The sequence below is a fragment of the Ricinus communis genome, chromosome 6 (assembly GCF_019578655.1).
Source record: "Ricinus communis isolate WT05 ecotype wild-type chromosome 6, ASM1957865v1, whole genome shotgun sequence".
Classification (NCBI taxonomy): Eukaryota; Viridiplantae; Streptophyta; class Magnoliopsida; order Malpighiales; family Euphorbiaceae; genus Ricinus; species Ricinus communis.
In genome coordinates this window covers 20363453-20376719 of record NC_063261.1, presented here as the reverse complement: position 1 = coordinate 20376719, position 13267 = coordinate 20363453, and the positions used below count along the sequence as shown (strand labels likewise).

The following is a 13267-nucleotide window of genomic DNA, read 5'->3' as shown; positions in this document are numbered from 1 at the left end:
TTAATTATTTATTAAAAATAAAATTAAAGAATATTATATATTTTTATTTTTAATATTGGTACTGGCTAGTAAGCTTGAATCCGGTTCATATGGATGAATTAACAAAAATAATTTCAATTTAATCATAGATGAGATAAATAGAAAATACATATAACCAGTGTCGCTTAACTTAAAATTGAAATTTATTTTGAGATTAAAATTTATTCGAGTTGATTAAAATTATTAGATTTTAATTTAGTGGTTAGATATTTAGTATCAAAAATTAAAATTTCAAATTAAATCTTTTTTTTTAAATATGCCAATTTATTTCTCATTTATAAAATTAAATTTCTATTTTTCTAATCTAATACATGTTAATACTAATCATATTTACTGTTAGGAAAAAAGATTGATCAGGATTACCGTTTAGAAATAGTTGGAGAAACACGAGACTTCCTTACAAAATACAGTCACGTGCCACAAAAAGAAAGTTCTACAGGCCAGGTCAGGTGTACCTCTTTTTCGTCCTTTGCACAGATTCCACTCGAACAACAAATCTGACACACTTCGATTCCCGAGAAACAACTAAATTCGCCCTGCTGATTCTCTGACATGGAATCCAAGAAATTGGCTGCTTTGATTTCTTCTCTCATCTCTGATCTTCTGCTTCTCCTCCTCCTCCTCTTCCCTTCCTCCAATTCCTTTGATTCCAGTTCCAATCACTTCAATTCCAATTGCTATGCAAACTTTTTTCCTCTCATTCACCATCTTCTCTCCTCTCAAGAAACAGCTGCTTCCCTTTCAATTCTCAATCTTTCCAAGAAAAGAAAGAGAACCCATTTCTCAGAACCCGATTCTGAGTCGACCCATGAAGATAAAAGCCATGGACCTTTTCACCGACTCAGTGAGTTGGCACGAGTTGTTCAAAATCCTGACTCGTTCAGAACTTTCTTCAAAATGAAAGCTTCCACCTTCGAATGGCTTTCTGGTTTGCTTGAACCTTTACTAGATTGCCGTGACCCAATTGGGTCACCACTAAGTCTCTCTGCTGAGCTCAGGCTAGGTGTTGGTCTTTTCAGATTAGCTACTGGGTCAAATTACTCTGAAATTGCTGACCGATTTGGGGTTACTGAGTCAGCGGCTCGGTTTTGTGCTAAACAACTATGCCGCGTGCTATGTACAAATTTCCGTTTCTGGGTTTCATTTCCTTCTCCTGTTGAGCTACAATCTGTGTCAAATGCGTTTGAAAAGCTTATCGGATTGCCTAATTGCTGTGGTGTTATAGACTCTGCAAGATTCAATCTTGTTAAAAAAGCTGATGACAAACTAGCTTCCAATGGCAAGGATCAAGATGATATGATTGCTGCTCAAATTGTTGTTGATTCATCTTCAAGAATTCTGAGTATTGTGGCAGGTTTTCGTGGCGAAAAGGGTAACTCTAGGATGCTAAAATCAACGACTTTGTATAAAGATATTGAAGGAGGAAGGGTATTAAATTCAAGCCCAGAGATTGTCAATGGGGTGGCCATAAATCGGTACCTAATTGGAGGCGGAAGGTATCCTTTACTTCCTTGGTTAATGGTACCATTTCTTGATGCTTTGCCAGGATCATGTGAAGAGAAATTTAACAAGGCGAATGATTTAATGCGTGTTTCTTCACTTAGAGCAATTGCTAGTTTGAAGAATTGGGGTGTTTTGTCTAGACCAATTCAAGAAGAGTTTAAGACTGCTGTTGCTTTGATTGGAGCATGCTCAATTCTACATAATGCTTTACTAATGAGAGAGGATGATTCTGCATTGCTTGATATGGGAGGTTATTCTTTGTATAATCAACAATGTTCTCAGCATTTTATGGATGCTGAAGTAGAGGATATTAGTAGGATTGATGGGAAGGCTTCTGAAATAAGAAATGCATTGGCTACAAAAGTGGCAGTGTTTCATGAATCCTGAGATTTTGTGTGTGCTATTGCATTCACAGTCATACAAGAAGATTGATTTACCTACTTATTATGGAAGTAGATGGAGGATTAATTCACCATTTTTGAGCTAGGTATAAAGTTGATTGGGATCAATTGTTTCTTTAGACACTAACCTTGTGTAATTGAGATTTGTTTCTTTTTCCCTTTTTATTCTATGTTTGCTTAACAATTGATCCAGGATATATCGAATTCAACAGCTTAAGAAATTGATAAAGCAAAAGTCAAGTGGTTTCCCCACTAGAGAACAGTACTTCTTTTCCTTCTTCCAGTGCTAAAACAAATTCGATTGGCATCATTCTTGGATTCTTTTGTATGAACTCTTGGGGTGATGAGCACTCAAGGGTAACACTGGAATGAATAGAATTATATCTATATCTTAACTTTCTGAGGATCGGATGTAGATGATGTTGATTTCTTGATCAAGTGTAGAAATAGTGGGTGGTAATGACGGCTTAGGATTTAAAGTCCTGAAAATTGGACACAGATGTTGAGAAACAGGTTGTCCAAGTAATTTGCTGGCAGATTTTGTCCAGGGCTTGCTAGTGGTTGTGTTGCTCACTTTCGTTTATCACTTTTTTGATAAACAAATGGAGTTCCATTCAAGAACTTCTGAAGCAAGTGCAGTTTACAGCATCTTTAGTATCTCAATTAGCAACTCACTACATCTAGAGGAACTCCAGAGGCAAAACTAAATACAGCAGAACAACTGATCGAAAAATCAGCATCAGGAGGATCAGCCTGTCTACACTTGTCAGTGGCACAAGCATAAGCAGATATGCAAAACTCCACAACCCCTCGTTTGCTAGCTTCAGATGAGTCCTCAGAATTAAGAGTCCATACCCCTCGAGGTGCATTTCAACTGCAATATAGTTCCTTGTGCTTTGTAAAAGTTATCGCAAAGTTATCAGGCATTAAATAAGTGCAAACATTGTAGTCCCTAGATGATAAATAACTTGCCAGGGCACTTTAGGATCAGGTCCTGTCCTCCCAATCTCTATAACCTCTATGATTACCAACCATGCTAGGAAGCCGCATCCTGCCATGTCGAACCTGAAAAACAGTTATATACCTCTTTTGTAAAATCTCTTGTGCTGACAGATTTTATTATGGCCTACGATATAGTTCTTTAGGTGACGTAGTCAAGAAAGAAACAAGCTGGTAGTGGTAAGGCACAAAGCAATTAAAGAGGAAATATCAAAAGACCAGACGAGAAGTACAGGATGCTGATAGATTTATTATATCAAAGAATGACTTGTTTAGCAGGAAAATGCAGCCTCAACTCTGTCAGCTCTGACAAAATGGAAAAAGAAACTATGTAGTCTATGCTCTGTCTGGTGGTACCATGCTCAAGAAACCTGATTCCCAAGCTCTTTGAGTTTTTCTTTTTTAAGCCCATGTAAGCAAAAGATTGCCTGAAGTGTGGATTGAAGGTTTAATCCTATTCTAGAACTTTAATTGTGCTCCAAAAGATGGGTGTTCTTCCCACTCTTCTAGTTAGAAGCATTTCTAAATGATATGACTTGACTTTTCACATTAAACCTAGTTCATGAAACAAAAAAGATACACATCCCATGATATCTTTTGCATTAATCCTGTATCTGTCCTTTTCAGAATTTTAGTAAAATTTGTATTTATTCAAGTATTATAGTAAAGCATGTAGAATGTAAGACATTACATCAAAACGACCACAAATTTTTTAGATATTATAACAACAAGGCCTCCCTCCATAATACAATCACAAATACTATACTAGTGATTTCAAATTTTGTTTAACTATTATCAATAATTGATATATAAATGTTATAAATTTTTATTAATATTGATGAATAATAAACAAAAATATTTTGACATAAATTTTTTTAAAAATTTATAAATAGAAGTATCGATGTTACAAAAATTTTAAAATGTTTATATTCAAATCTAGGTGAATTTTAAAGTGTAGTAATTTATAGTAACTTTTCAATATCTTTATGTATATATCGAATAAAAATTATAAAATTCTAAATTAATTTACTTAAAAAGCTTCTTAAGAATTTACATAAATTATTTTAGTACGATTCCACATATTAAAATATTTTATATAAACTTCACTCAAATTTTATAATTTTTTTTTAAATAAATACATAAAAATATTCAACAATCACTGCCACACTAAAATTAACCCAAAATCTAATGTCTACAATAGGTTGGGCAATGTTAATGGCCAAGAAAATAAAAGAGAAATTAGGAAAGAAAAAAAAAAAAAAGAGGCCTGCCCACATGATATTTCTTTGCTATCTCCAAGGAAATAGCAAACGTGGAGCATAGGGACCTTTAAATGGAATTTAGTAATGGTTGGTAGCCCTAAAGCTTTGACTGAAAGTAAATACCCATTTCCTCACCAAACATTGACTTTGCTTTCTACCCAAAATTATTGCCTTCTCCAATGATTATTGCATTTTCTTAATCTATTTATTGGTTTAGAATGATGGTATGGGTTTCTATCAAGTAGCTATTTTAGTATTATTAGGGTTTGGGTGGTGTCTGAAAAATGTCTTTTTTTAATAAATTATTCTAGTAAATAAAAAAAACTTGTACCCATGTTTAGATGTTAATATGAGTCCTGTGGCATGGAAATAGTTTGCTTGTTCCTATGTTTATATATGTTACTTGATATGTTCTTTTTCTTTGGCATGTGTAATCCTTTTTTCTATGGAATTTGACTTACCAAATTTAAGGTCAGAATTTCACTATTATAAATTTGACTTACCAATTACATATTTAGAAATTTGAATTAATATATATCTTAAGAGAAATTTTGAAAAAAAAAATAAGTTTTAAGACTCTATCATCTAAAATCAATTTAACTTTTTTTTTTATTTTAAATTTATTGAAACTTTAAATATACTATCTAAATAACATTTCAATCATAAATCCAATCCACTTGGAAAATTAAAAGGGGAAAAATGATGTATGTGGTTTGTCATTATTGTGCTGCAGTTTAATGATTTTACCTATGGTTAAAAGAATTAATGATTAAACTAATTAAAGAAAAAAAAAGAATATATTGTTTATCCAATACTTTCATATTACCTTATTATATCAATTGAGGTAGTCTTATTTCATTTTTCCCAATTTTTTTTTCAAAATAAAAAAGCATATTTCTTAATTGTAAAAATCTATATAATAAGTTAATTTTTAAGCTCCTTCTTCAAATAAGATAAAAATGGAAATTGCTCACCTAACACCTCCCCTTTCTAAATCAAGCTTGAATAAAAGAATGGTGCATGTATGTAATGTATATAATTAATGAATTAAAATAGAAGGATGTGAGTTTTTATTATTATTTATTTATATATATATATATGTATATATATATATATATATATATATATATATATATATATATATATATTTATTTATTTTTTCAAAGGAGGTGGCTAGTCACCAACTTTTTGCATTTAGAGCCAATTGTTCCTTTGTACAGTCACCAACCCCACTACCCACCTTCCCTTTTACCTTCCCCCAACTCCAAATTGGTGAGCCCACCCACCATGTTCTTCCTCCAATCTAATCTTAATTTTCTAATCTCACATTACACAAAGATTAACTATAATAATTCAAACTTATTTATTAGTTGCTACATTTTTTTTTCTTTTGAAATGGGTAAGTTATTGGTTACAACTTACCAATAAAAAAAATGAGAAAAATATATATTTGAGATTAGATATTATATAAATGTATAGACTCTCATTAGAATTAATAAATAAAAAATTTCTTTAATCTTTGTAAATTGGAATATTAATTGATATATTATTTAATAATATGATGTGATAAGAATATTTTTTTATTACAGTATTTCAATTTAAATTAGTAAATATATAATTTTGTTCTTTTTTTTATTAGAGTTTAGGCTAGTAATTTCCTCAGCATTTTTATCCAAATTTTTTTTTTGGAAATCAATTTTATCCATAAATCTTAAAATGACGTCATCACACCTACTACCGAAATGAAATATTTTTAAAAAGCTAACAATGCAATAGTGCCCATATAAGGGCCCCACGTACCAACATTATCCCAAGACCTTACCAACCCCAGACCGGTGGGCGGCCGGCCCAACCACCCACTACTCCGGTTCAAACCGGAATTTCACTTCTAATATAAACCTTTCTTTCTTTTCCCATTTCCCAAATCAGGCACTTGGATATTTCATCATCCAATCTTTAGAAAAAGGAAATCGAAGAAATCAAGAAGAAAAGAAAATGGCTTCCAACAATGAAGAACAGCAACAAAACCAAGCAGGCAGACACCAAGAAGTTGGCCACAAGAGTCTTTTGCAAAGTGATGCTCTTTACCAGGTAACTAAAAGTCTTGCTTCTTCTTGTTCTTTTTGTGTTCTTTTGTTATTTCTTGTTTTTTCTTTCTTTACATTTCTTGATTTTTTTGTTCTTTGTCTTTTTGGGTTTCTATAGTACATACTTGAGACAAGTGTGTACCCAAATGAGCCTGAACCAATGAAGGAGCTAAGAGAGCTAACTGCTAAGCATCCCTGGTTTGTTACTTGAATTCTTGATCCAAATCTTTTTCTCTTATTTTTCTTGAAATTGTGTTGATATTTACTTACTTGCTGTGATTCAATATGTATATGTGCAGGAATATCATGACTACATCAGCTGATGAGGGCCAATTCTTGAACATGCTATTGAAACTTATCAATGCTAAGAACACCATGGAGATTGGTGTCTACACTGGTTACTCTCTTCTGGCTACTGCTCTTGCTCTTCCTGATGATGGAAAGGTATATAAACATATACCTACACAATCAAAGAAACCCAGATTTGGATTGTAGCTTGAATTGAACTGACTCATTCAGATTAACTAAAATATGAGTGTTTCTTAATGTTATTGCTGCAGATCTTGGCCATGGACATAAACAGAGAGAATTATGAACTTGGTCTGCCTGTTATCCAAAAAGCTGGTGTTGCTCACAAGATTGAATTCAGAGAAGGCCCTGCTATGCCTGTTCTTGATGAAATGGTTGCAGATGTAAGTTCTTCTGTTAATCTTTAATAATCTATACACAACTAATATTTATTACAACAAAGACCCCAATAAATGGCCCTCAAATTGGTCTCGTTCTTAATGATTGTGTGTGGTGAATTGCAGGAGAAGTACCATGGATCCTTTGACTTCATATTTGTGGATGCCGACAAGGACAACTACCTGAACTATCACCAGAGATTGGTAGAATTGGTGAAAGTTGGAGGAGTGATAGGGTACGACAACACCCTATGGAATGGATCTGTGGTTGCACCACCCGATGCACCTTTGAGGAAATATGTTAGGTATTACAGAGACTTTGTTTTGGAACTTAACAAGGCACTTCCTGCTGACCCTAGGATTGAGATTTGTATGCTACCAGTTGGTGATGGAATCACTCTCTGCCGTCGGGTTAAGTGATAATGGGCTGGCCCAGCAAAGTCAATTGGCAATTTTATCTAATGTTGACCGATTGTTTAATAATCGGTGATGCATAAAACAAGCTATATGTATCAATTTTTATCTTTCTTTTCCCCCTTCTATTTTATGCTTCAATATTTGTAACTAAAAGATGATCAATGGCTCATGATTTAAGAAAATTTATTTTCTAATTAAACCTTGAAGCAATCCAATGTGTGTTTTATTTTCTATAATTGTATGCCAGGAAAAAAGATAGATCAAACATCTTAAATCTGTATTCTAAATGCATATCTTAATTTAAGTAGGAATTTTAGATTAAGTGAAATTCCTGTATCATTTATATGAAAGGAAAAAGGAATTCCTTAAATTTCATGTTTGATACCCTTATGCCCTCTTTTAACAATTACATATGTCAAGAGTCACTTACTTAGCTATATACTCAGATTGAATGTAGTTGGATGCAGGGCAAAGCCAGAGATGCTTACATGAGGGGGCCAAGGCCTATCCAGGCTCTACCTCCTTCTGCTGTCTTAATTATCTTAATTAGTGCCTGTTAGGAACAAACTCTTTCAAGGGTAAAAGCTGTTTCTAAGTGGAGAAAAAAAGAAAAAACCTATTGCTGGTGTTTAATAACTTTTCCAACTACATGGTTCCAATTGCACTCCTTAAAACATAATTTTGTAGACACATATTAGAAGGTATTTCATAGTTAATAATGCGTATAAAAGTAGTCACTAAATTCAAATTTTGAAATTAGCATACTTGTCGATAATTATAGCTAACAATGTGGAATTAGTCCTTAGTGTATTGATAAAGTAATATTATTTTAAGAGTGACTTTCGAATATAAATTCTACAATATTAAAATCTTATTTTCAGATATATTTTCCAACAAAATTCTCTAACATTGTAAACCCAATATTTAGCACTTTCATCTATTTGTTAAGAAAAATCTGAACATATAAAAAGTGTCCAAAAGACTTGGAAGTTGATGTCAATGAATTCTAAGTCCAAATTCTGAAAGAATAAAGAATTTATTTTGCTTTTGGCATGGGAAGCTCTATGCATACAAGAAAGTTTTATCTCATTTTAAATTTAGCTAAAATCATATGGAAAAAAATCACAGGTCATGTAGCATTTGATAAATCTAGTAGTAGTAGTCTCAAAGAGAAGCAGAAAATTGAACAGTAGTAAGAGGGTCCACCTAACATACCAAAAATATTAATATTTCAAGATACCAAACCAAAAATGCATATTCTCTAGCTGGAAATTGGGTAACCAACTCAAGTTCATTATAAACTAAGAGCCAAAATTTGTACTTCCAATGACTTTAATAACCAAAAAGTCAACTTATAAGTTTTATGAGCTGAGATAGCTGTTGAGTGGGTATATTCTATGGATACAATTTAACCTAACATGGAAATTGAGTTTTGGTTCACAACAGCAACTTCTCTACTCTTATTATTGAGCTCCAAGACCATGCCCAGTTCATTTATTAATCCACCTGAGTCTTTTTCTGCAAGGATAGATATAAAATGAGAAATAACCACAACATCTTAAGGAAGAGCGGACTCAAAGCCACGAGTAGATGGATAGGCGTTAAGGGAATTTAGAATAGACAATCAAAAAATATATATAATTTCTTAACCTGCGGAATAGTCATTTTTCAATTCATTGTTGAAAAATTGCTATTCCATGGAATAATTTCTTTGTTCAAATTTGGAGCAGCACTTCAAATAGCTATTCTACATGAAATAACTATGCTATCTATTCCACAAACCAAACATACTGAATAACTCGTCTTGGTTGAACTAAGAGCAATCATCATCTGAGAAAGAAATCACTTAATTAATTTCGTCAATTAACTTCCTCTAAAGATTATGCAGCCAGATTTATTACAACAAGGAAACAAACAATTCTTCTTTCCTTGCTCTGCCTAACATAGCCCCCAATTACCCTACAAGAATCATTTACTCAACTTTAAATACAACAAGATCAACATCTGTGGCAAAGAAAACCATGAGTCTAAACTCCTGAATAAAACTAGATGCACCAATAGCAAAAGCTGTCACACCTTAAACTTCCAAAACCAGTTTCTCTATTATCTTACCTTATATCCCTAAATGTTTTATAATCCATACTCAACTCTACATTTTCTTTTATCTGATTAAGATCAAAGGTGAATACTCTAATATTGGTAGACCAATTGAGAATATTAAGAAAATTGACATCACTAACTTTGAGTCAGATTCAGCAGCCAAAAATATCTGGCATACTAGTTCCTAAAATCACAGTGGTTCTAAAATTACTTGAAGCTAGAACCCAATTTGAATCGACTCCTTTAGCAACCTCACAAGGTCAACCTAATAATCAGACAAATCTGATCCCTACCTAGTTCATTATTCACTAACATTCCCATCCTAGAGCCAAACACAATGGACATTCTCGATTCCTCAAAATGATGCTGTCTTTAGCCTACTGAAAGGTGAAACTTGGTGTGACAAAAATTTCCCTAGAGGCCTACACCAATGAACTTAATCTAGTGGCAGGAATTCACGCAAGTAAACTATGGACTTTTTGACATCCTGAAGTTGTAAGATACAAGATGATCCTAGCAGTTCCATGGACTACTATATAACAATCCTATTCTATTCCCTCCAACAACAAACCTTCTCCCAATATCATCCAACGATACACGCCACAAATAATGATAGTGATATTGAATTTCGCTACCTTCAACAGTAAGATTAACAAAAGTAGGAGATGCAAACATATGCTTGTTGCCCCTAAACACCCAATCGTTTGCATTTAAAAGACCAGAGAAAACAATAGCACTAGATCACGAACCCAGATTAAGAATTTTCAACTCCCAAGTAAACAGAATATCTAAGATTATTAAGCCCAAACAGCATGAAACACAACAGTAGCGCATTTAATCAACTAGCTATAACGATTAAACATTATCCAGAGAACGAAATTAATAAACTTTAACCACAATATTCTTAACACCAAAATAAACAGAAATCCAAAAACATTAAACTTGTCAAAAATCCATAAGCTTCATAACAAAAAACCATAATCTCATGATGATGATAATAACAAAAGCAAAACCATACTCCAATTCAACGGTAACTCTTCTGGAACCTAGCACGTGCACCACGACCACCAAACTTCTTAGGCTCACAACGTCTGGGGTCAGCCACAAGCAAGGTCCTGTCGTACCTAACCAAAATATCTTTTATCTCCTTCTTACTCTGTTCATCTACGTACTTCTGATAATACGCGACGAGAGCTTTCGCGATACTCTGACGGATCGCATAGATCTGAGAGGTGTGACCTCCGCCTTTAACGCGAATACGCATGTCAACTCCTGCAAAACGGTGTCGTCCGAGAAGGAGTATCGGCTCATAGGCTTTGAATCGGAGGATTTCCGGCTCCACTAGCTCAATTGGGCACCCGTTGATTTTGATTAGACCGCGACCACGCTTGCAGTGTGTCACTGCTACGGCGGTTTTCTTGCGGCCGAAGCATTGTACTGACTCGGTCTGTGATGGTGTTGTTGCCACTGGTGCCGCCATTGTTGGGGTTAGGGTTTTTGGGAAAAGGGCTGAGAGAGAAATTGAAACCCTAGCGATGATTGTAGAAAAAAAAAGAAGGGTGAGGTTTTGTAGGGGAGTAGGGTTTTGTTGCTGAAACGACGCGTTTTGGATTAGTTGATGAAAGCCCGAGTTTGTTAATTCTATGGGCTTAGGTTTTAGACTGTGAAGTCATCAAGTTTAAACCAATACTGAATTATCCTTAAATTAGTTGATCCATTTGGTTCAACTTGATGCAACACTTTTCACTAATTGCAGCTTTAAGTGATTGATTAAGAAAAATAAATTCTCCTCTCCAATTTAGTGTCATAGATTGCAAAATTATTATAAATAAGTCTAATTCCTAAATTTGCATATTCAAAGTATGGAAATTGAAGTACTTGAGCTATCTTTCACTTTTTTTGGGTGGAAATTGATATGAGATTTGGGTCTCTAATTCTTTTCTTTTTAGGTCTTTCAGATTGCCTCTTTAGGATATGTGACAATGGTGGGCCTTCTCCAGTTTTATTTCATATATCTTGTTTATTCATCAGTGTGATAAAAAAAAAAAATATGTCTTCATATAAGTATTTTTATGAAAATATAGATGGACAAACTATTCAGATGCATTTCTTATTAAATAAATGACAAAAATAACATGTTCGTAAGAAATATCCGAGACATCCCATTTATAATATGCACATGATTTTTGCTCCAAATCCATAACATAGCTTTCATTGCCACGTTTAACAACTAATTTATTTCCTCCGTTCCAATGAGGTCTCCAATATCTAACATATTGTTTGAATTGTAGTAGTAGCATTAGTTTAGGGTCGAGATTGATGCTAGAAGTTTTTAAGGGTTTAATTTGAAAGTGAGGTAAAAGGTTGGGGGGGCTTTTGTAGTTATCCCAAATTTCTATACGTTCAAAATATAAATATTCAATTAAAAACGATAGACTAGAGAAGATACATTGATATTACTTTTAAATATTTAATTTTGTCCTCTTATTTGCTTCATATAATATATATATATATGTTGTTTCTTGTACTCCTATACAATACTTTTAGTATTATAGTTTATTAGCTGTAATATGATCCTTTATTATTATTTTTTTAAATATAGTCCAAAATTATTAATAATGGATAAATAAAATTAATATAACTAACTCTAATTATTTAAGATTAGAGTTTAATTAATCCTAGAGTTTATTATTTTAGAAACCAATCCACATTATGAGATAAATGTGCTTAAATGCAAATAGAATTTTTATTTTCCTTTTCCTTCGATAGAAAATGTGGATAAAATTGTACATCATTTTAAAATAAAATAAATTGGCAAGTCATATTCAGAAAATTAATAAAAACAAAAATGAAGAAATAGGGTAATATGTCACGTTCTATATTAAATTTTTCTCTTTTATTCCAAGGGTCCCCAGCGACAGAATAAGAAGCAAATTCTGCAACCATAAATATTTTAAATATATAATTTTTATATAAATTCTAAAAATATACATTTGATTTAATATTTTATTATTTTTATTTAATAAACACATTAAAATATTAAAAATAAATATAAACTACGTGCATCTTTAAATTCATCTGATTTATTAATAGTTTATTTTGGTTTTGGTGGCGCGCGTTGTCGTTGTCCATTAAATAAATAATAAAAAAGAAAGCAGAGGTGTTGGCAGGCGGAATGAGCCACGTGACGAAACATGGACTTCATCTCCTTCCTCCTTTTCAATTTGTTCTGATGCAAGCGTTCCATTAGCAACACGTCTTTGCAACTTCCATTCATTTATTAACTTTTAGTCATAAAATGATATTAAAATAATAAATATGTTTTGATTTGCTTTTAAGACAAAAGCTAAACATATTCTATCAATTTGTATGAAACTTTTGACTCTGAATAAATTGCTGAATGTAATTTTAATTTTACTAATTCATGTCAAGTTGTGATTTAAACCTTTTAATATCCGTTATCCGTAATTTAATTATTTAAATAGATTTACTTGAATTTAATATTTGAATTATTTAAATATATATATATATAATAAAATAATAATAAAATTAAAATTATTAGATTTTATAAAATTATATGGTTTAGATTTTTAGTATAATTTATATTAATTTTTATAGATTAATTATTATAAATAGATTCATAAATATATACTTATTTATATAAATGAGTATTTAACGAGTATAATATTTACTATCAATTTAAATATTTATAATATTTAAATATTATATATATCAAATAAATTTTATCAGTTTAAATAGTACATGTAATTATT

At 32.2% G+C, this 13267-nt stretch overlaps 3 protein-coding genes across 3 annotated transcripts; 2 read left to right on the top strand and 1 right to left on the bottom strand.

Moving 5' to 3' along the window:
- The first annotated feature begins 453 nt into the window (after nt 1–453).
- On the top strand, nt 454–3426 carry LOC8288342 (protein ANTAGONIST OF LIKE HETEROCHROMATIN PROTEIN 1). Its single transcript, XM_002518695.4, has one exon. The coding sequence runs from the start codon at nt 592–594 to the stop codon at nt 1927–1929; it is 1338 nt and encodes a 445-aa protein (XP_002518741.2). The 5' UTR covers nt 454–591; the 3' UTR covers nt 1930–3426.
- A 2681-nt stretch (nt 3427–6107) lies between these two features.
- On the top strand, nt 6108–7593 carry LOC8288340 (caffeoyl-CoA O-methyltransferase). The gene is made up of 5 exons (XM_002518693.4): nt 6108–6295; nt 6410–6489; nt 6591–6735; nt 6852–6983; nt 7104–7593. The coding sequence occupies exons 1-5, from the start codon at nt 6200–6202 to the stop codon at nt 7395–7397; spliced, it is 747 nt and encodes a 248-aa protein (XP_002518739.1). The 5' UTR covers nt 6108–6199; the 3' UTR covers nt 7398–7593.
- Nucleotides 7594–10356: 2763 nt separating this feature from the next.
- Nucleotides 10357–11056, bottom strand: LOC8288339 (40S ribosomal protein S16). Its single transcript, XM_025157278.2, has one exon. It carries the CDS (start codon nt 10972–10974, stop codon nt 10519–10521), a length of 456 nt encoding a protein of 151 aa, XP_025013046.1. The 5' UTR covers nt 10975–11056; the 3' UTR covers nt 10357–10518.
- Between the last annotated feature and the right edge of the window lie 2211 nt (nt 11057–13267).